Source organism: Hydra vulgaris, chromosome 03, assembly GCF_038396675.1.
Source record: "Hydra vulgaris chromosome 03, alternate assembly HydraT2T_AEP".
Lineage (NCBI taxonomy): Eukaryota > Metazoa > Cnidaria > Hydrozoa > Anthoathecata > Hydridae > Hydra > Hydra vulgaris.
The window spans coordinates 34,785,239-34,806,304 of NC_088922.1; the positions used below are offsets into that span (position 1 = coordinate 34,785,239).

The 21,066-nt window shown below is 27.9% G+C and overlaps 2 protein-coding genes across 2 annotated transcripts in view; both read left to right on the forward strand.

Annotated features, from left to right (window-relative positions):
* The window catches only part of LOC100209272 (CUB and peptidase domain-containing protein 2), a 59,263-nt gene that overhangs the window by 8,450 nt on the left and 29,747 nt on the right, over positions 1-21,066 (forward strand). The window contains exons 7-8 of the mRNA XM_065794424.1: positions 838-1,174; positions 9,924-10,007. Of these exons, the coding sequence (XP_065650496.1) occupies positions 838-1,174; positions 9,924-10,007 (421 nt within the window). The remainder of the gene's footprint in view (positions 1-837; positions 1,175-9,923; positions 10,008-21,066) is intronic.
* On the forward strand, positions 14,499-18,014 carry LOC100198589 (trypsin). The gene is made up of 7 exons (XM_065793003.1): positions 14,499-14,681; positions 14,775-14,882; positions 15,008-15,046; positions 15,464-15,493; positions 15,628-15,826; positions 16,988-17,199; positions 17,641-18,014. Exons 1-7 carry the CDS (start codon positions 14,627-14,629, stop codon positions 17,976-17,978), a joined length of 981 nt encoding a protein of 326 aa, XP_065649075.1. The 5' UTR covers positions 14,499-14,626; the 3' UTR covers positions 17,979-18,014.

Consider the following 21,066-nt stretch of genomic DNA (forward strand, 5'->3'; position numbering starts at 1 on the left):
TTAGTTCGACTAATACATTTTGAAAGTCGATTTAATTGAAATATGGGAATATACTTTTTTCCGAAAAAATTTTTAAAAATAATGAAGTAAATTTTATTTGCTTTTCATTTTTTAATATCATATGGAAAAAATCAATATGAAAGAAGATCAATATGCAAAGTTTAATAGGTACAAGTATTGCTATGATGCTAAGAATTAAAAAAAACTTTAAAAGAATAAACAAAAAAACTAAGTTATAATAGTACATGCTCTTGTTATTAAATGAACAAACAAAAATTAAAGATTGATAAAGTTAAAACGAATGAAAAGTTATAGGAGTATTAGGATTATTACTCAACTAAGTCGGATTTTAGTCAAACCAGAGTCGAATAAATCGACAATAAGATTTTTCAAAGTTGACTAATTTCGACTTTCGACAAGAAGACTTTTAGTCGATATAGTCGATAACAACACTAATTAATACTCAATGATATAAGCTAGCAAACAGAACCACTTAATAAGTGGGCCGTCGTTAAGTTTTTCTTTTGTGATAAAGACAAAAATAAAATAAAGCTACAACTATGTTTGGAGCTAAAAAAATAAAATAAAGTTTATAACATCTAGTTAGAGTTAGCAATTATAAAATAAAGTTTATAACATCTAGTTAGAGTTAGCAATTATAAAATAAAGTTTATAACATCTAGTTAGAGTTAGCAATTATAAAATATTAAAACAAGCCTCTTATGAATAACTTCGCAAAATATTATTTTAAAATATTATAGACAAAGATAAACTTCTATTAAATTAACTTAAAGTAAATTAATTTAAACAAATTTTTACTATAAAGATGTAATTTAGGATGGGGCAAAACAGTTCACCCTGGAAGTATGACAAACATTCTCCAGGAAGCAAAAATGAACGTTGTTGATCGACAAACGTGCGAAAATTTGAACAGAAAAACAATACCAACTACTATATCAAAAGGCATGCTTTGCGCTGGTGATGGTGGAGCAACACCAACTTCTGGCTGCCATGGTGATAGCGGTGGTCCACTCGTTTGCAACGTTGGCGGAAAATGGTTTGTTCACGGCGCTGTTAGTCACGGATCTGGAGATTGTCGATCAAGCAAAACCTACACAGTCTTTGCAAATATTGGTTACTTTAGATCATGGATTGATAATGCAATGTTACAATAGTTTTGTGACTAAAACAAAGTAACATAAGTCAAAATCTCAAGTAAATCTTACATAAGTAAAGCCTTGTTTTATTAAGTAAAAACTTAAGTAAAACCTTGCTTTATTATCTATTAAATTGGAGTTTAAAATGTAAAACATTCATAATTTATATTTCGACAAAAAAAAAAAAAAATACATTAATGCACTTGACACGCATGCGGTTGAAAAAAGCATATTTAAAAACGTCATAAAAACTATATATTCTTTTAAAATATATAGAGTAAAATGGGGTAATTTCGCCACTTTAGAAATTTCGCCACCAGTTTGTGTATATCTACTTTTATAACTATAACTTTACTCAGGAATAAGATTTTTTTATAATTCAAATTTTCATTAGGGGCTGTCCATTAATAACGTCAACAATTTTTGACAATTTTTACCTCCCCCTCCCCTTGTCAATAACTTGTCAGACTTCCAGAGACAATTACTTCAACATTAAATTCCCCCTCCAACCCCAAAAAAAAATTAAGTTAAATGGAAAAAAAAAAAAAACAATATTTTGAATAGACTAATTTACAAGTAAAATAAAAAAGAGATTTAAATATAAACTATTTAGAGAACCATTAAAAATTGCTCTGAACAAAAAGTTAATAAAAGTAAAAGGTATAGAAAAAATTTTTTAGCTTAAGAACATATTTCCAGTTTATAAATAAAAAAACTTACTCAGAACAAAAAAATAAAGATTAAAGGGTGTTCACAAAAATGTATATATCTAACATATTTAAATTATGAACATATATTTCAAATTAATGCAACACTTCAATTTGTCAATTCTCCTCACTTTAACTTTAGACCTAATTCAATTTCATAGTAAAAGCCAATTATTTCTAAGAGTTTAGAATAACGAAAAATGCATTTAACAAGTTGTATAAACCACGGGTCATCAACCTATTAAGACAGAAGAGAAAAAAGTTGCAATTTACAAAGTTTTAGTTCGATGTGCAAACAAAAAAGGTTTATGTAAGCACATGGTCTACATTATATTACTTAAACGTTTGTATCAGGGGTCGGCAACCTGCGGCTTGCAAACCTCGAGTGGTTCTTTTGACGTCAAGATGCGCCTCTTTAGCTCCATGCACAAATATTTATATAATATTGAAATAAAAATGTTGGTAACACTTTAAAAACAGAATTTTTAAAGACAATATCTTCGTTTCAAATCTTTTTTCAAATCATCTACCAAATCCTTATTGCAGTATTATATTAATATTTATGCATGGAGCTAACGAGCTGCTTTAACGCAGGTTGTCCACACCTAGTATTAACGTTGCAATAATATATTTTTTTTGTTTGTTTTCACATCAGACTAAAACTTTGTAAATTGCAACTTTTTGCTTTTTGTTTTTGCATAGCAGACTTACCAACAACAACTTTGAAAAAATAATAGTGTAACGAGTAAACATCTTGTGTGTGCTTATTTAGTTCTGTACGTGTTGGGTCTTTTTAAAGCACAAAACGATTTTTAAAATATAGGAATATAAATAGCTTTATTAAAATACTGAGGGTTGCGCAAGTATGGTATAATATTATTAAAAAACTGACGGTTGCGCAAGTAACACAGGACTGCAAACGCTTCCTAATTTGCTTTTTTTAAAGTAACTAATTTGATAAAAAATAGTAATATTGCTGACATCAACTTATCTTTACCTCCCCCCTCCCCCTGTCAACCAAATGTCAAAAAAATTCATACCCCCTCCCCCCATTGTGTTGACGTAATTTATGGACAGCTGCCTAGACTTCTTATCAAATTATGTAAAAAAAATCTTCTTTTTGTGAAAACTTGATAAGAAAATTAATTGACAAAAATAATCTATAAAAAAACAGGAAAGTTAAAATCAAATTTTTTATAAAAATCAAATTTTTTATAAAAATCAAATTTTTTATAAAAATCAAATTTTTTATAAAAATCAAGTTTTTTATAAAAATCAAATTTTTTATAAAAATCAAATTTTTTATTTCCATTCAAAATAAAAAATTAATTTTTTATAATTGGTGACGGATTTTCTTTTGTAGTAAAACTACAAGAGAAAATCCTTGTAGTAAAACTACAAGAGCAAATCCGTCACCAATTATAGCGAAGAGCTAATGGAAAAAGCTATTAGAAAAGTTAAAGCTGGCGAACTGAGTTGCAAGCGAGCTGCAGAACTATACTGTATACCCCGAAGGACACTAGGAGAAAAAAATTCAATATCCAGAAAGGATAGCTGGGGCTGGTTCATTAACAAATCTCCTAAAAATATCCTACATTTCTAAAAAAAAAAAAATTGGTAGTAAAGGTAGTAAAGTGGAGGGGGGGGGAAGAGATGTGACATGCCCAGATACCTCTCGGTATCGATGGCCAGGCTCCATGCCAAATATTGAATATTGTTAGATTTCTTTTATTTAACTGATTGTAAATGTGTTTTTAAGATTTATTGTTCAAAATAAAAAATTTATGTTGTAAATAACATAGGTGGCGAAATTCTCCCAAATTAGATATCATTGGGGTAATTTCGCCACCTCATAACGACGATAATTGTTTAAGATAAATTAAATAATAATAGAAAACACGTGAAGCTGAGCAAAATGAGATAAAAACACTAAGACAACCTCAAACACTTAAACCTTAACAAAACTTTGTAAAATCCAAAGTACCAATATGGTTCTGACTAAAAATCAGAAACTTTAATTTAATTGTGGTTTTTAGTAACAGATAACTATTACAACAAATAAATGTTTTTCATAATGATTGTATCTCTAACTATATTGGTTGTGAAGTTTTTGGGACTGTTAAGGATTGTACAAGAAATAAAATACAAAAATTATTAAAAATGAGCTTTAAATGTAAAAAAATATCCAACACAAACTGATATAAAACAAAATATTTTCATTTTTTCTGTTTTTTTTTTTTTTTTTTTTTTAAATACAACAATCAAATCACTAACTTTCCTTCCGTTGTTGTTAAAATAAATTTTTGAAGTAATAGTGCATTTATTTTCCCCAATTTTGGTAATTTGAATGTAAAAATGGTTGGTACTCTAACGGTGATTTATTTGAGACTTATAAATAACTTCAACTACTTGATCGATCATAGCGAAATTATCACAGATATAATGTAAAAGCGTTAATGATGGATTTATAAACCTGGACAACTTATAATTGTAAAATTCTGGACAGATTATCTAAATAATTGTAATAAGTTGACTCCTGTTGATAATAGTGAGTACGAAGCAATTAGCAACATATTCCAAACGTTAACAAAATATTGATTCCTAATCAATATTTTGTAACGTTTTGCAATATAACAGGCAACTTCACAAGAGTTCTCTGATAAAGTCACACGCGTTGTTTATTTTCAACAGCAGCAATAGTATCGTTAAAAAACGTAAATTTCTTTTAAAATGTAAATTAAACTTTTTATTTTGGATTATAAACGACATTTTTCAAACTTACAGGGAGTCTGCCACAACTCATTTGAAGGTTTAGTCCAAATTATTTAAAAGCCATTTGAATTAAAACAAACTGTTAGAAAGACTAGCGGATCACTTTGAAAACAAACAGTCAATATAAATTTGTAATTACCTTTTAACAAATTTTTAATTTATAAAGCTTGAAAAATTAAATACAAAGCAGATAAGCATGTAAACAAAGTAGATATAATTAAAGGTTGAGGAGGAATAAGTAGTATCTTTTCAATAATTTTTTTGTGTGATGTTTCTAAATTAATGATTTGATATTTTTGTTCATACAACTATTTTTTACTACAATTAAAACCTTTCAAAAATTATATTTCAGAATATAAAAGGGAAGGAGACTTATACCCTCAATCCCCCTCTAACTTCATCTCTCTCCGGTATTTTTAGCGTTGGTGCGGAGGCAACACTTGAGTAGATATAAAAAAACAACAGGAAGATGTAAAATTTGCGTATACATTTTGAAACACCAATTTTGTAAAAGTTTTTGCTACTCCGCACTTTTGCAATTTAAATTAGCCGTTTAGACACTTTGTTATATGGCTAACCTAATTTCTGCGGATACAACAATAAATTTACATTTGACATGCTGAGTGAAATTTTCTCATCATTGAGCAAAAACTTCTCAGAACGTTAAAGGAACATGTCAGTTCATAAAACATAAGTTTTCCAATTTGATTTCTTACTTGCATAAAGCTCTTGAAGATGATACTAGAAACACAAACTTAATAAATTTCAATTCCCAACGGGTATCTAAAGCAACTATTCTCAGCTCAGTGTCAAAAAAAACTTTAGATTCAAAGCACTATTGTTAAGGAACGAGCCCAGAAAATTTTTCACTTTGGAGTTGAGATTGACGAAAGAGTAAATTCTTAGAAACCAATTAAAAAAAGGAGAGGCATGAAGCCATATGCAAACAAATGAACTATAAGGTTGTCAAAAATAACAAAAATGCGCTTGCGATGTCAGTGTTTAAAAAGGAAACAAGGCTTTTCGAAAATAGAGGTATGCAGGTTTTTATCATTTTTACGATCTTCTTTTAACGGTTCGTCTACCTAGCGTTGAATTCGGAAGGACGTTTTCTGCTTCCAGATTAAATTTAAACATGTTACGGTGCAGAATGGACAACAAAACTTTGAATACTCTTTGTTTTTTAAGAGGGTACTCTCATGGAATAAGAACTCCAAAATTTTACCAAATAGATCAATAAAGTTGAACGATTTTCAAGTCCCTCGTGTTTCGTAAGTTTATCTACCGTAAAAACCCCTAATTCCGGATGTAACCTAATTCCGGATGGTTTAAGAAAAAAGTTTCATAACTCCCTTAATATAATGAATTTATGAATAATTTTTTTTAATTAATAAACGTCTTTACCAGACAAATCAAAAAATATATAAAAAAAATTATATAAACTAATGCAATCATGAAAGGTTTTGATTTGAAATCTCTCATAACTAAAAAAACAAAAAAAAGGAAAAAAATAACTTTGAGTTGCAACAAAAAAATTAAAAAAGTAAAAACACTACTTTGTGCAGAATTTTATGCTGATCATTTTAGCCAAAAAAAAATTAAATTACCTTTTGAAATAATTGAAAAAAATGACAAACAAATTTGCTACCAGCCAAAAAAAAAGACACCTAATTCCGGATAGAGGTAATTATTATTTTATGTACCTAAAAAAAATAATAAACAAATTAGCCAGCAGCAATAAACAAATACACTTTTGAGTCCCGGATACAATTGGCTATTTTATTTTTTTATTAATTACAATTGACTATTTTATTTTTTATCAACTTCATGCACATAATGTAATATATTATGTTCGTGAAAGTAATAAAAAATAAAATAGCCACCAGGGAAAAAATAATTGACACTAATCCAGATACAGTTATTTTTTTAGCATCCATAAAGTTAACGCATTTGTGTTAATTGTACTACTGTATTAAAGAATATGGATAATTTTAAACAAAAAGAAGAGCGAGAGAGTCGAATCCAGCTAGCTATTCAAGCTATTACTGAAAAAAAATTTCATACGCAAAAGCTGCTAAGTGTTATAATGTGGCAAAATCTACACTTTTTGACAGAACAAAAGGATCATCTAATAATTGAGGAGCGCCAAGAAAGATGAGCAACATCACTGAAGTTATTATTGTTGATTTATTAAAATTTATGAGTGATATAGGCCTCGGCTTGAATAGAAAAGACGTGTTTATTGTTGTTAAATTTAAATAGATTGAATGAAACAATTAACTGTTTTATTTAATCTATTTAAATGTTTTATAGAAAAAATCAGATTTTGTCAACAAATACAAAATTAAAAGTTACAAATTTTATGTAGTCATAATTTTCAACACATGTTCTATGAAATTTAAAATTTATCGATGAGTATCGATGAGTAGTTTAGTTGAGAATAGTAAAAAAAAAAATTTTATCAACTTGTTACTCTCACGTTTGATTCACTGCAAACGAGAGCAAAAATTTTGGGACTTTTTTGTTCCCAGGCTTCAATCATCGCAAATTTTTGCCAAGTATCCTTATTTGACTTAAGTGCAAACATAAATGCTTAGAGTCTGCTTTATGACTGGAAGTTACCAAGCAACAAATAATGCTGCCCCCTCCCCTGCATTCATACATACATACGTAGATATACATATATATATATATATATATATATATATATATATATATATATATATATATATATATATATATATATATATATATATATATATATATATATATATATATATATATATATATATATATATATATATATATATGTATATATATATGCCTTTATCCAATTTACAAAAATAAAGTGAAGCAAAAAGTATCTCAACAAATTTTGGTATTATGAACTTATTTTTAAAAGTGTATTTTTTTGGCATTCATGTTTTTCGCATGTAAACCAATAGTTATTTTCATTTTTTGCAGTTTTATTATTTTTTATTTTACTTTTTAGACACTCTTTTTGCATTTTTATTTATTTTTTCTTCGATATTTTGTGGATTGATTCTTCAATGGCTAATTATACTGCATAGCGCTAAAATCAATTTTCTTTATTTTTCCTAAATCTTCTGGTATTTAGTCTGTTTGAGTATGTTTAGCAATTCGGGTAAATTGAGACATTCTTTTTCAGGTCTGCTAACTATGGCATTTTCACTTTGTAGTGTTGAAATGATAACTCGTAATTGTTCTTTTAATGCACTTTCTAGAGCAACTTATTTTGATGTTCGATGATGATGTCTTGATGTCGATATGTTGATGTCTGAGTTATCTATTCTCTCTCTCTGTCTCTCTCTCTCACTCTCTCACTCTCTCTCTCTCTCTCTCTCTCTCTCTCTCTCTATATATATATATATATATATATATATATATATATATATATATATATATATATATATATAAATCTATATATATATATCTCTCTCTATATATATATATCTCTGAGTTATATATTATCTATAGTTAGATATTATTAACTAAGGCTTCCGACGTAAACAGACGTGTTTTAGCAGCGTGGAAAAAAAAGAATAAAAAAAGGAAAAAGTTAAGTTTTAAGTTACTTTGAAAACAAAATTTAAAAATAGTTATATAATAAAAAAAATAATTATGGCAGTTACGATTGAACAAATACAGAAAATTAAAAAAAAAATGTTTAAAGAGTTTAACAAGAAAAAATTAGGAGCGTCATTATTTTCACATGATAAAAGTAATACAATAAGCATTGCCCAAAACACTAAATTACTAAAATTACTAACAAATTAAGAGATATAGATTATCTCTTAATTTGTCTTAATCAGATTATACCGCCGGGATCGAGGATCGATCCCGGCGGTATAATCTGAGAATCGATGAAATTAAAGAAAGCAACGGTGAAAGTTGGGATGACAGCGAAACAAAGGTAAAAATTTTTGAAAATTATTTAGGTTTAAAGATATTAAAATTGAAAGGTTATATAGAACTGGTCATAAAGATTCAGTTTTGACCATGAACTATAACCATATAACTTCTAGACTTTAAAGATAAAGTAGAATTAAAAAAAAACAACCAATCTTAAAAGCAAAAAATATCTATATAAATGAAGATTTCTATGCTTAAACACCTTCCAAATTTCTGCAAATTAGGAAGGTGCATAGAGAACAGATAAAAATGGAACGAGCGGTAGGAATATTAAAAGTGTAAAATCCTAATATAAAAATAATATAATAAATGGATGATAATCTTCTGATATTTAATATCAGCCCCTACAAATGCCACATACATTTCTGAAACCACACAAAATCAACATATAGATTGTTGTGGTAAGGCTTTTGAGAAGATTCTTATTTCTGAAATCAATAAATGCAAGTAGCTTTCAATTTCAGCTGATAAAGCATCTGATAGTGCCAATCTTAAACAGATGTCTGTTGTTATAAGGTATATAGTCAGTAACTATAGCACTCGTGTAGATTTTCTAAGGTTTGTTGACTGTCCTTAATTATTTAAACGTAACCTTAGTCCAAAATTGCGGGTTTAATGGATTATGGGAGCCTCTTTAGAAAAATCAATCAAAACCCCCATCTTGTACATATATATATATATATATATATATATATATATATATATATATATATATATATATATATATATATATATATATACATATATATATATATATATATATATATATATATAGATATATATGCATATATATATATATATATATATATATATATGTATATATATATATGTATATATATATATATATATATATACATATATATATATATATATATATATATATATATATATGTATATATATATATATATATATATATGTATATATATATACATATACATATATGTATATATATAGTTGCATAAAATTAGTATAATAATATCATGATGTATTTGAATAAATATTATTATAATGTTATATATATATATATATGTATATATATATATATATATATATATATATATATATATATATATACATATATATATATATATATGTATATATATGCATATGTATATATATATATATATCTATGCATATATATCTATATCTATATCTATATATATATATGTATATATATATATATATATATATATATATATATATATATATATATATATATATATATATATATATATATATATGTATATATATATATACATATACATATATGTATATATATAGTTGCATAAAATTAGTATAATAATATCATGATGTATTTGAATAAATATTATTATAATGTTATTACAATAATAGTTGCAGTTATGCAGTTAGTAACGAAAATATAAATAAAACAAAAAATTTATGGCGTGCAAAGTACTATGGCTTATCTTCTAGTTGGTGCACTTCCTTAAGTAAGTTAAACATTGTATATCTGACATACGAACAGAAAAGGAATCCAGAAATGAAGGGCTTTTTTTTGTCAGCAATAACAATACTTTTACATTAACGCCTATTAAGAATAGAAAACAATTTAGCAATGGAGAGCTAACCTTAGGGAGTATTACAATTTACATATGAGGTGCAAAGTCCTATGACTTCTGGTTGGTGCACTTCGCTAAGTTAGTTAAACATGTATGCCTATAGGGCCGTCCCGAGGAAGGGGGTTTAGGGGGTGTCTAATCCCTCTACGAACTTTATTAGTCGGCAAATTGGACACTAGAGTTGGCAAAGTTGGATCTATAGTTGTCAGTTGGCCAACGAGGACCTTTTTTTTTTTTGGAGATAAGTTAGTTAGCAAAAAAAATTTTTGTATTTAGTCGGCAAAAAACAGATACGTCACCCCCATTTAAATCTCTTCGGGACGGCCCTGACTGTATAAGTAGTTATGCGTGATGTAATTATTTATACTAATTGTAAATAGAATAGTCAAGGTAAACTTTATATTTTACCACTAGTTGTTTTACTAGAATCTATTTAAATCCAATTAAAAAAAAAGAACAATACATGCGTAAAAAAAGTGAAAACTAAACTAGGTAAACGCCGCAGAAGCTGTTCAACCCTTCAATTTAAGACGCTCAGATAAAAAACTGTCTGGTAGCGTCTACATGACGTAATTATTGGACGTAGACTAACCTGCTTATTAAATAGTTGCAATTATGACGCAATTTTACAAATTTTAGCTACACCAATATAAAATCCTTGATCCGCCTCTGCAGTATTAATAAAATTTTGATAATCTAAAATTAATACTGCATGATCTAAATTATGATTTTAAAATAATTAATCTTACGGAAACGTGGTTGAAAAGCAATAAAAAAAAATTCTAACTAAGTAATTACGTGTTCACCAACCGCGTCAAGCCCACGTTGGTGGTGACTTAAGTATCTTTTACAAATCTATAAAATTTGTTTCCCATCTCTTTTTATTGATAAAATATCTCTTGTCTATGATACAATACCTGCAAACAGTGGAGCGTATAATGGAGCTGCAATTCTAGTATTTGTGGTTCGAAAAAATCACCAAGAGTTAAGCTGTTTGAAAGGTTCAAAGAAGAGTTTCATAACCTTAAAAAGAATATAAAAGAACTTAGAGTGTGGGACTGGCCTCATGATCAAAATAGTTTTTTATTTCAACAAGCAAATGAAGTAAAGAAATGGGCAATGGAATGCTTGGAGAAGAAAAGCATTTTTTTGTGAGGACTATTGATAACTAGTGGAGCTTAATCTATTTTTTTTCGGTCGACATATTAAAAGAGGTTTCAGCATTTGGTATGCCGATTCTGATCTCATTTGGTATGCCGGTTTTGATCTCGTACTTTTAAACTTAATGATGAAGAAGAAACAAATGTTGAGAGAATGGCCGAGTACATTTGCCTTTTTTACGGAAAGTACTTTGTTCAATCAGCCATTACTGCTGCTGTTCCAGCTAATGACCTGCATTTTTTTTATCTAATGAAAAAATTTAAATCAATTGACCTTGAAAGTATAGAAGAAACCATCAAGTATTTTGAACGACACCTGGGATACTTATCTGAAGAGCTAGTAGTCTTTTCCTTATTTAACGGCTCTGTGAGTTATGCAAAAAAGACTATAATGGGTCAGAAACTTATAAACTTACCAAGACCTAAAGTATTCACTCATTATAAACTGAAACCTTCGATTATTATTTTGCGCGACGAAAAAAAATCTTTTTTTTATCGGCGAAAGTCATATTTGCTTTTTCGTAAATCTTTTGCGAGATATGTAAAAATAGTCTTAAATTAATAAAATTTTGTATAGTCATTTTTTAATGATTAATAATTCAATTGTGTAAACCCCATTGAGTAACAATATCAATTAGTGGAGAAAAATGTTGCGCAACACTTGCGCAATCCGTTATTCTAACGTCCTAATAATAGTCCTGTGAGTAGTCCTAAATTCGAAATTTTTTGTATTTAGGGTTTTTAGATCAAATGTTATCACTGGTAAAAACCCTGATTAAAATTTCAAAAATAAGTTTAAAATGTACCACCCTATTGTTAGCCGGGCAATAAAAAAGTTTATAACACTTTAAATATTATAAATTTTTGCATATATTAACTACTTATTAAATACTTATTAAATAAAAAAAATAGACTAATAAATAAAGCATGAAGGGACAGATACAGCAAAATGATGCGACAAGCTGAATAAGAAGCCAAGCAAGAATGAGAATGAGTTAATATTTGTAGAAAAAAGAAAGAAATGCAGTCTTACGACATTTGGAAAAGTGGCTCAAGCTTGGTAGAAAAAGCAGGTCTAATTACATTTACAATGTATTTTTAGACTTTATCCGAAAGTGAGAGGGTTATTATTCAATGCAAACAATATTGCGATAGCTATTTGCGGTAAATAAATGAGTTGATTAACCTTGTCACCATTGAAGTTGTTTTCGTCAAAATTCTAGACATTTTACGCTGAGTATTCATCAATTTTGCTTCTTAAAATGGACTTTTGCATGTACAGAAATATTTATTTATATTATTTTCAGTATAAGAGCTTGCTCTTATCCTGCATTTTAACTGCAGCTCTCTCGTTTAACCGATGTTTCCAACGTTTGATGAAAGCATAGTACCAAGCTTTGCCTGGTTTATCGTTCGTAAATAAATTAGTTTGTTTCATATTTTTATACAGAGCTGCAAAATCAACTACTTGTTTGCGGGTTTTACCAAAACCCCAATCGGCAAGTTTAATGAACATTTCAGTTTTTATGCTGCTAACTCAGTAAAAGTACTGAAAATAGTGACTGCGCCAGTACCAATAGACGTGCAGAGTTATTGGTACCTTATTCTGAACAATTAAGTTGCTTTTTAAACGCCATACATAAATGATGTTCTATGTAATAATAAATTGCTTGATTGTATTTTTTTGTAATGGTTGCTCTTTAAGAAAATCAAAATAGTATGCATATTGCTTATTTATAACTTTTTTGATAATGTTTTATTATATTAATGGCTCTATGAAAAGATTAAGGTGATATTTAATAACCTATATCTCCTTTGAGTCCCTGTCTGCTTTGAAAATTCTTTTATTTATTGATATGTACTACGAGAAACTCTGTAAATCTGTAAAAATCTGTAAATTTAATTTATTTATAAACGGCAAAATATATACTAATAAAAGAAAAAAAAATGTGTTAATACTTATAAACAGTTGTTTACAAAAAAAAAAAAAAAAAAAAGGTGCAAGCTGTTTTTGTGCAAGCTTGCACTTAAAACCCAGTGGGCACGCGTCGTCCGGGAAACATCCGTCCATTGTCTTGTAGACGTCCGACGTAAACTTTATTTAAATAATAAAATACTAAAATAAAACATTTATGTTTAAAAAATTATACTTTTAAAATTTTAATGTAGTTAAAAAGAATTTTTTGACTAACATTCCGTTAAGCTTAACGGAGAGATGAGAATACGGCCCCTGAGTAGCAAATTAACAAATCCGTTCAAAAAACTATTACAAATATTTATCAAGTTATTATAAAATAAAAATTATAAAGTAACGAAAAAATTTTTTTTTGTTAGATTTATTAACACTAGGTGTTTCAGGTTTTTGATGTATAAACGTAATCAAGATAAGCTTGGGATGAATTTCTGAAAAAATTAGGAGGTCTTAAAGTTTCCTTCTTGTAAAACCTTTGGAACTGCATCACTGTAAGTAAAGGTATATTATTTACGTTGATATTGTATGACATGATCAGCGTAACATAACTTTGAATTTTAAGAAAAATAATTTAAACTTAGGATGAGTAAAAAAAAGGAGTTTCTACAACTGCGACAGCTGAGTTCCTTCAGTAACGACAGCTGAATTGATTTTTACTTTAAACCTTGTTATTGATATTTTGTTTTAGAATAGTTTTAGCATATTTATTAACTTTTATTTTATTAATATTTTTTATTTATCGTTATTATTTTATTTATCACTATTATTTAATTATCATTATTATTATTTTTTTATTATTATTCGTTATGCGCTTTATATTTAAAAATTTTAAAAAGGTTTAAATTCTTTTTGCGTTTAATTTTATAATTTTCTATACAATCAGTACATAAGTCCGAAAAAAAAACTCTAAGATCAAATACGTCTGATATTTATGTATTTTATTACCAATCCTCTTAGAACTGCAATTATTTCTTTTTTTTAAATATAATATTAATATAATATAATTAGAAGAATATCACAAAAAAACCCTATTAAAATAACAAGCAAAAAAACCCTATCAAAATATCAAACAAAAAAAAACCTATCAAAATAACAAACAAAAAATGAGTAGTTTTGGTAAAGAACAAAATAAATAGTTTAGTAAATAAATTGGTAAGCAAAAAAAAAAAAAAAAAAAGCAGATGTGCAATATGTACAAACAAGTCGAAGTTTGGGTGGAGTGAGTCGATGTTTGGGTGGAGCGGGTAAACAAACCATAGTTTATGAGAGTGAACAAACAAGATCAAGTCCTATAAAAGATTTTGAAAAAATCCTAAATAATATTACAACACTTATTTCAAAATCATGAAGATAATATTTGTCTTATCAGTGCTAGTTGCCACAATCACAACGGCATCAGGTATTATAGGTCTCGCTTCAATGATATTTAATGCTAAATAAATAATATAAAAAATGTTTAAAAAGTTGAATTATTCATAATTTTTTTTTAAAGCTTGCACTGACATTTATCCACAATGGTGTCAAGGAAACAAAATAATGTGCGCGCATGATACATGGAAAACCTACATGAGTCAAACTTGTTCACAAACATGCAACTACTGTAATTAAATCTACCTTTATAAAAACATATAATTGAAACTTATTTAAACATGTTAAACAGAAAGTAAACGAAAATAACAATTCAATTCCTTTGAAAATTTTTTTTTTTTTCAATTTTTCATATAGGTACTGTAACTGGCGTTCCTACAACTCAACCTCCAACAGGTAAGTAGTTATGCATGGTAGTCATGGTATTCTTCTCATAAATTATTTTTTGTATAGTTTTATAGTTCAGTTGTTATGCATAATTTATAACCAGACAATCGAGCCTGAAAATTAGATGATGAACAAATGTAACAATATTGATAAGTTATTACAACAAGGTAAACATTACATAGCACTATGCTATAAAGTTTCGTTTTTGAGAAACTCGAAACATATTTGACAATTGAACACTATCTAAATAACTGTTGAATTGTATAAATTTTTTTGATAAATTCTTCTAAGTATTTTTATTTTTTGATTAAAAAAAATAATTAGATTACATATTTTTAATATATTTTTAAAACATAACTTATAAATATTACCTAATAAAAACATTATCATTTTTATATTACCAGACATTATTTATAATTTCTATAGGACCAGTAACAACCAATACGCCTGACATAGGTAATTTCTTTTGTTTTAAACTTATATCATATCTTTAAATGTTAGTTAAACTTAAGATTAAAAATTAAAAGTTTTTATTGCTTTAAATTGATACAAAGTTATTTTGATATACCAAGTTGCAAACTTTTTCATAGGATGCGGAAACCCAGCAATTCAAAGTAGTCGCGTTATTTCAGGTGTAACTCCAAAAAAAGGCTCCTGGCCCTGGCAAGTATTGCTTTTGGATGGAGGAAGAGAATTTTGTGGAGGTACACTTATTCATAAAGAATGGATTCTTACTGCTGCTCATTGTATACACGGAAAAGAATTCAACCCTTCACAAATAAAAATCAGGTGAAAAATTATTTTTTGAACCCTTTCGTTTTCGACATCTCTTTTTGTTTGCGACATCTATTTTTTAAAAAACTCTAGTGTTAACATTGTTGCTGTTTGTTTTTTAATTGCGTGCCCTTGAGGCCATTGTTCTTTCCTCTTTCCCATAATAAATATATATATTTGCTATTAATAAACAATTGCTAAGCTTTTCTCTGTAAACAATTAATATTAGTGTAATTTAAGAAGATAATGAACATAAAGTTACTGAGTTTGCTATAACGAGCAAAACTAAAATTCATCTTTTCTAATTTCATCGAAAAAAGTTCATCTATAGATTTCTAATTTCACCCAATAATGTTATAGAGTTCAAAGGTTATGACCGTTAAGTTTCTTTTTTCCCAAAAATGATAGGATTATTTACACTACATTATATATATTATACATAGGATTATTTACTCTACATGGTAACTTTAAAACACTAAAATTATAATTAACTGAATTTTGAAATCTATAAGTTTAAATTTAGTTTAAAATAACAATAATGTAAAACTTAGTATCTTATTACCTTAACTTTTAGAGTTGAGGACAAAGCTTGTGACGAAAACTATTAATAAGCCTTCTTTAAAATAATAATATAAGTTTATTTCTTAGTCGTGTTTTATTTTTGCATTTAATTGAAGAATGATTTGATAATAGCGTTCGGAAATCATGTGTAAAGTACATTGGGTTCCCTTTATAATAGGTCTCATCAACCATTGAGTTTAAACGCCCACATTTTGCACCAATTCAAAGATTTCTACATTTCTATTAATATAAATAAAATCTAGATAGTCAAACAAAGTACTGGCGTCACCGCATTGGCGGTTTGCTCACTATAAATTGTGCGAGTATTCGCTGTATAAAAATGACAGCATTGCGATTACATAACTAAATATCGCATTCGTGACTATGCGTCCACAGTTTTTTGTCTAAACATCGAAGTTTACGGCATTACCAAAATTAATCAAATTGTCATAATGCTAGTGCTCAAGCCAAACTCGAATAACATAATTTTAAAAAGATATAACTACTTTAACATAAATCTTTTGTTGCATTTTTAAAATAAATCTTAATAAATTTTTCATTTTTAAAAATTTAATTTTAACTTTATTAATAAAAACTTTTAATATTGAATTTTAGGACTGGAGAACACAATATTAAGGTTCATGAAGGAAGCGAGGAAGATATTCCAGCATTAAAAATCATAAAACACAGAGGTTACAATCCGCAAACACTTGACAACGACATAGCACTTATTAAATTAACAAAACAATGTAAAGTGAACAGTTACGTCAGCACTGCGTGTTTACCTACAGCAGAAGCAGCAGCAGGATCTTCGTGTTTTATTTCAGGTATGTCAAGTTTTATTAATTTTAATTTTTATATTTCTTTTTGTCAAAACATTTTTCAAATGTTGTATTGAAATATTTTGGTACAAAGCTTGCAACATTTGTTAAATAAACAACAAGTGAAGCTTGTAACTTTTTTTATTTAAACAAAAAGTAATCTATTTTATATTATAGTAGTGGATAACTTTTTTTTTGTGCGTGAAAATGATATAAAAGTAGAGTTAAATTCTTTTAAAAAGCTACCTTCTTTTTTTCTATTGTGCATAGAATCTAGTTATAGTTGTCAATTATAAAGTATTAAAACGAGTTTTTTCTTTAATATAAAGTTCTATAAAGACCTATTCTGTAATATCATAAAGTTTTATAAAGGCAAGAACAAATTTATATTAAAATAATTAAAAGTAATCAAATTTGACTGATTTTTACTATAAATATTTTATTTAGGATGGGGTAAAATAAGTCACCCTGGAAGTATGACAAGCACTTTACAGCATGCAAAAATGAATGTTGTTGACCGACAAACATGCGAAAAATTGAACAAAAAAACAATACCAATCACTATTACAAAAGGAATGCTTTGCGCTGGTGACGGTGGAGCAACTCGAATTTCTGGCTGCCATGGAGATAGCGGTGGTCCATTTGTTTGCAACAATGGTGGAAAATGGTTTGTTCACGGCGCTGTTAGTCACGGATCTGGAGATTGTCGATCAGACAAAACCTACACAGTCTTTGCAAATGTTGGTTACTTTAGGTCGTGGATTGATAAGGCAATGTTAGAATAATTTCAAGATTTTTAAAACAAAGATACAAAAATAAAATATTATAGTTTTTATTTTTATTTTTTATTTTTTTATTATCATTAAAACTGGAGTTTATTATATAATAAGATCAAAGTATCAACTAAGACAAAAAAAAATAAATTAATATACTTAAATTCAATGTGCAAAACGTACTACAAAACCATTTTTTGGCTGTGAGTTATGCTTAGAGGTTAAAGCTGCCGCCATCAGCGAGATAAAACCTACTACAACCGCCACTTTGCGTTATTAGCAACTACTAAGCCGCAGCCAATTTCAAAGTCTCTCTTGTTGGCTGAAAAAAATAGTGAGTCAACCCTATTGCACAATTTTTTTTTTAAATTTAAAAAAGAACGGACAACCAAAATACATATTATTAAACTTATATATAAATTAAGGTAAGCTTTCTCTCATCCTTTTTTTTTACGGGAACAGGGAAAAAAATCACGAAGTTATGCATAGTATAAGATTTAATTTGTCCCAAAGTAAACTACGCATGCTCACGTGATTATTTTATCCCTTCCTATCCAGTTCCCGTAAGAACCCATGAACAAATTGGTCAGGGTTTACGAACACGGAGCATTAAATGGTCAATTAAGAAAAACTTATGTTTTAAAGATTTTTAAATGATTTAATTTTTAATATGACTTTTTAATATGACAGGCACCATGTGTTTGACTTACACATGGCTGTATGCTATATATATGCGATTATGGTAAGATTCCACTCCATTATTGTGCATGCACCAATGTTCAACCCAGTGTTGGATGAAGTAGTGTCAAAAACCAGTCCCCGAGTATGTTCATTCAATATCCAATCTTCAACAACCTTCATACAAGCATTAATCTGTTGCTGACCCGTACTTGATGGATCTTATCTTATCTTAATATTATCTTGTTTAAGGTTGCCAAACTGGCTGAACTTCCTGCTAAAGCATTGGCATTAGCTTCAATAAAAAGAGCCACAAGAAATCCTAACATAAAAGATTTTGTTGTTTTTATGAAAAGTGCTACAAATCTGAAAAAGTTAAAACCACGGGAATAAATTTTCCAATAAAAATGAAAACCGAAGATGACTTGAGTTTAAAAATTCTGTGTGATCTTTTTGATGAACAGTATCAAGTTATTAAAAATTCATCAATAATACATAATGCAGGTATTTATCTTTCACTTCATGAAATAAAGATTGAGAGACACAAATGTTATCCTGAGGGTTTAATTGCGGCAGAAACATCTGCTTTGACTTCTCTACAAGGTATGTTTAATCATACTCTGACAAGGATATTAACTTTTAATGCCATGACTTTGAATTCTTTGAATGCCAAAACTCTATGAGAATGTTTGCTAAAAGCGGGGGAAGGTTTATATGTCTACTTCAATTTAAAGGTGGTTTTGATGGTGCCTCCAGTTTATGTTTGCGGAGCTAAGCCCAGTGAACTTAAAAACCCAGCATTGATCATATCTAAATCAATCAATGAAAAAGGTTTACCTTTGAACATTTCTACTCTACATTGCTGACTCAGATCTTTTGAGCATATTTTACATTTAGCTTATAAGTTAGACATTAAAAAATGCTTTGCCAAATCCTCTGCTGAAAAAGCATTAGTAAAAAATAGAAAAAATAATATTTAACTGAGGTTTAGTGAGGAGCTAAGTTTTATAGTTGATATGCCTAAACTGGGTTTTGGAAACACTAACGATGGGAACACTGCCAGAAGGGCATTTGAAAATGCTAAAATTTTTGCTGATATAACGGGAGTGACAGTAGATTTAATTATTAGATTGAGGACAATCCTGTATCACATGTTTATATATGATATTTTTTGCTGTTTTTTCACTTTTCCGATTCACCTTGTGCCGCATAGTGACTTAGAAAAATGAAAAGCTGGTCAAAATCGAAATTTGAAAATAAACATTTAAATATAAAAAACCATTCTAAAGTATTGGTATGCCCAAATTAGATAAAACTAAGTCAGTTTTCTTTCTTAGCGAGCTCAAATCCCCCCTGACATGTATTAAGGTGCAAACAAAATGTCGCGAATTTTGCGAAATTTTTATTTATTGTAAAACTCTGATAACAGACTAAGAATACCAAAAGATGTATAACTTTAAGCTTCATAAGTATGATCAATAAATAATGAGCAAGGATCATAATACATTTGACATAATTTTGAATTTTATAATTTAATTTTTTCACAATAAAAATCACATAAATCATTGAATTTTAGCATTTTAGAAACGTAAAAGACTCTCAATTTGCCTACAAGTGCCAACCATTCCTTTATATTTTTATGATAGTCAGAAGCAATTTAAATAAATTACTGAAAAAATCAGGTAAATGAACTGGCATTGTTGTCTTTAATGTCTATAAATGTCATGCTACCATGTTGCTTATCTTTGCCACCATAATTAGTTTAAATAACATAACAACACTAGTAAAAATCAGTTTCTACTTTTAGTTGATATATTTATAATATGTCATCCAATATTTTGACGCATATCTAAGTTGAACCAGTTGAAGATTATTAGTTTCTTTATAAAAGACAGTGAAACCAAAAGATAAGGCAAATACCTAAAAATTTACAGTTAAATAAACATTTGTACAGTCTAATTATAAATATTACATTTTATTTTAATTTACTAATCAAAAAACTAGTGTTGTTATCGATTTCGACTAAATCGACTAAAAATTGACTGGTCAAAAGTTGAAATTAGTCAACTTTGAAAAATATAATAATCAATTAAATTGACTATGGACTTCCTACTAATCAACAAAAGCCGACTTAGTCGAGTAAAAATCTTAAAATCCTTTAATCTTCTCAACTTAACTTTTCAATCAATTTAACTTTCAATCTTTAATTTTCGTTTGCTCATATTAAAAACATGCTTTTATAACTATTACCTAGTTTTTTGTCAACTCTCTTTAAGTTTTGTCTAAATTATCGCATTATATTTAATATTTATACCTAACTAAACGTTCTGTTATGAATTTCATTTTTTTTTTTTTTTTGTTGTTGCTTGAAATTTTCATTTCATCCAGGGCCGTTCCAAACTGGCTCGGGGCCTGTGACAAA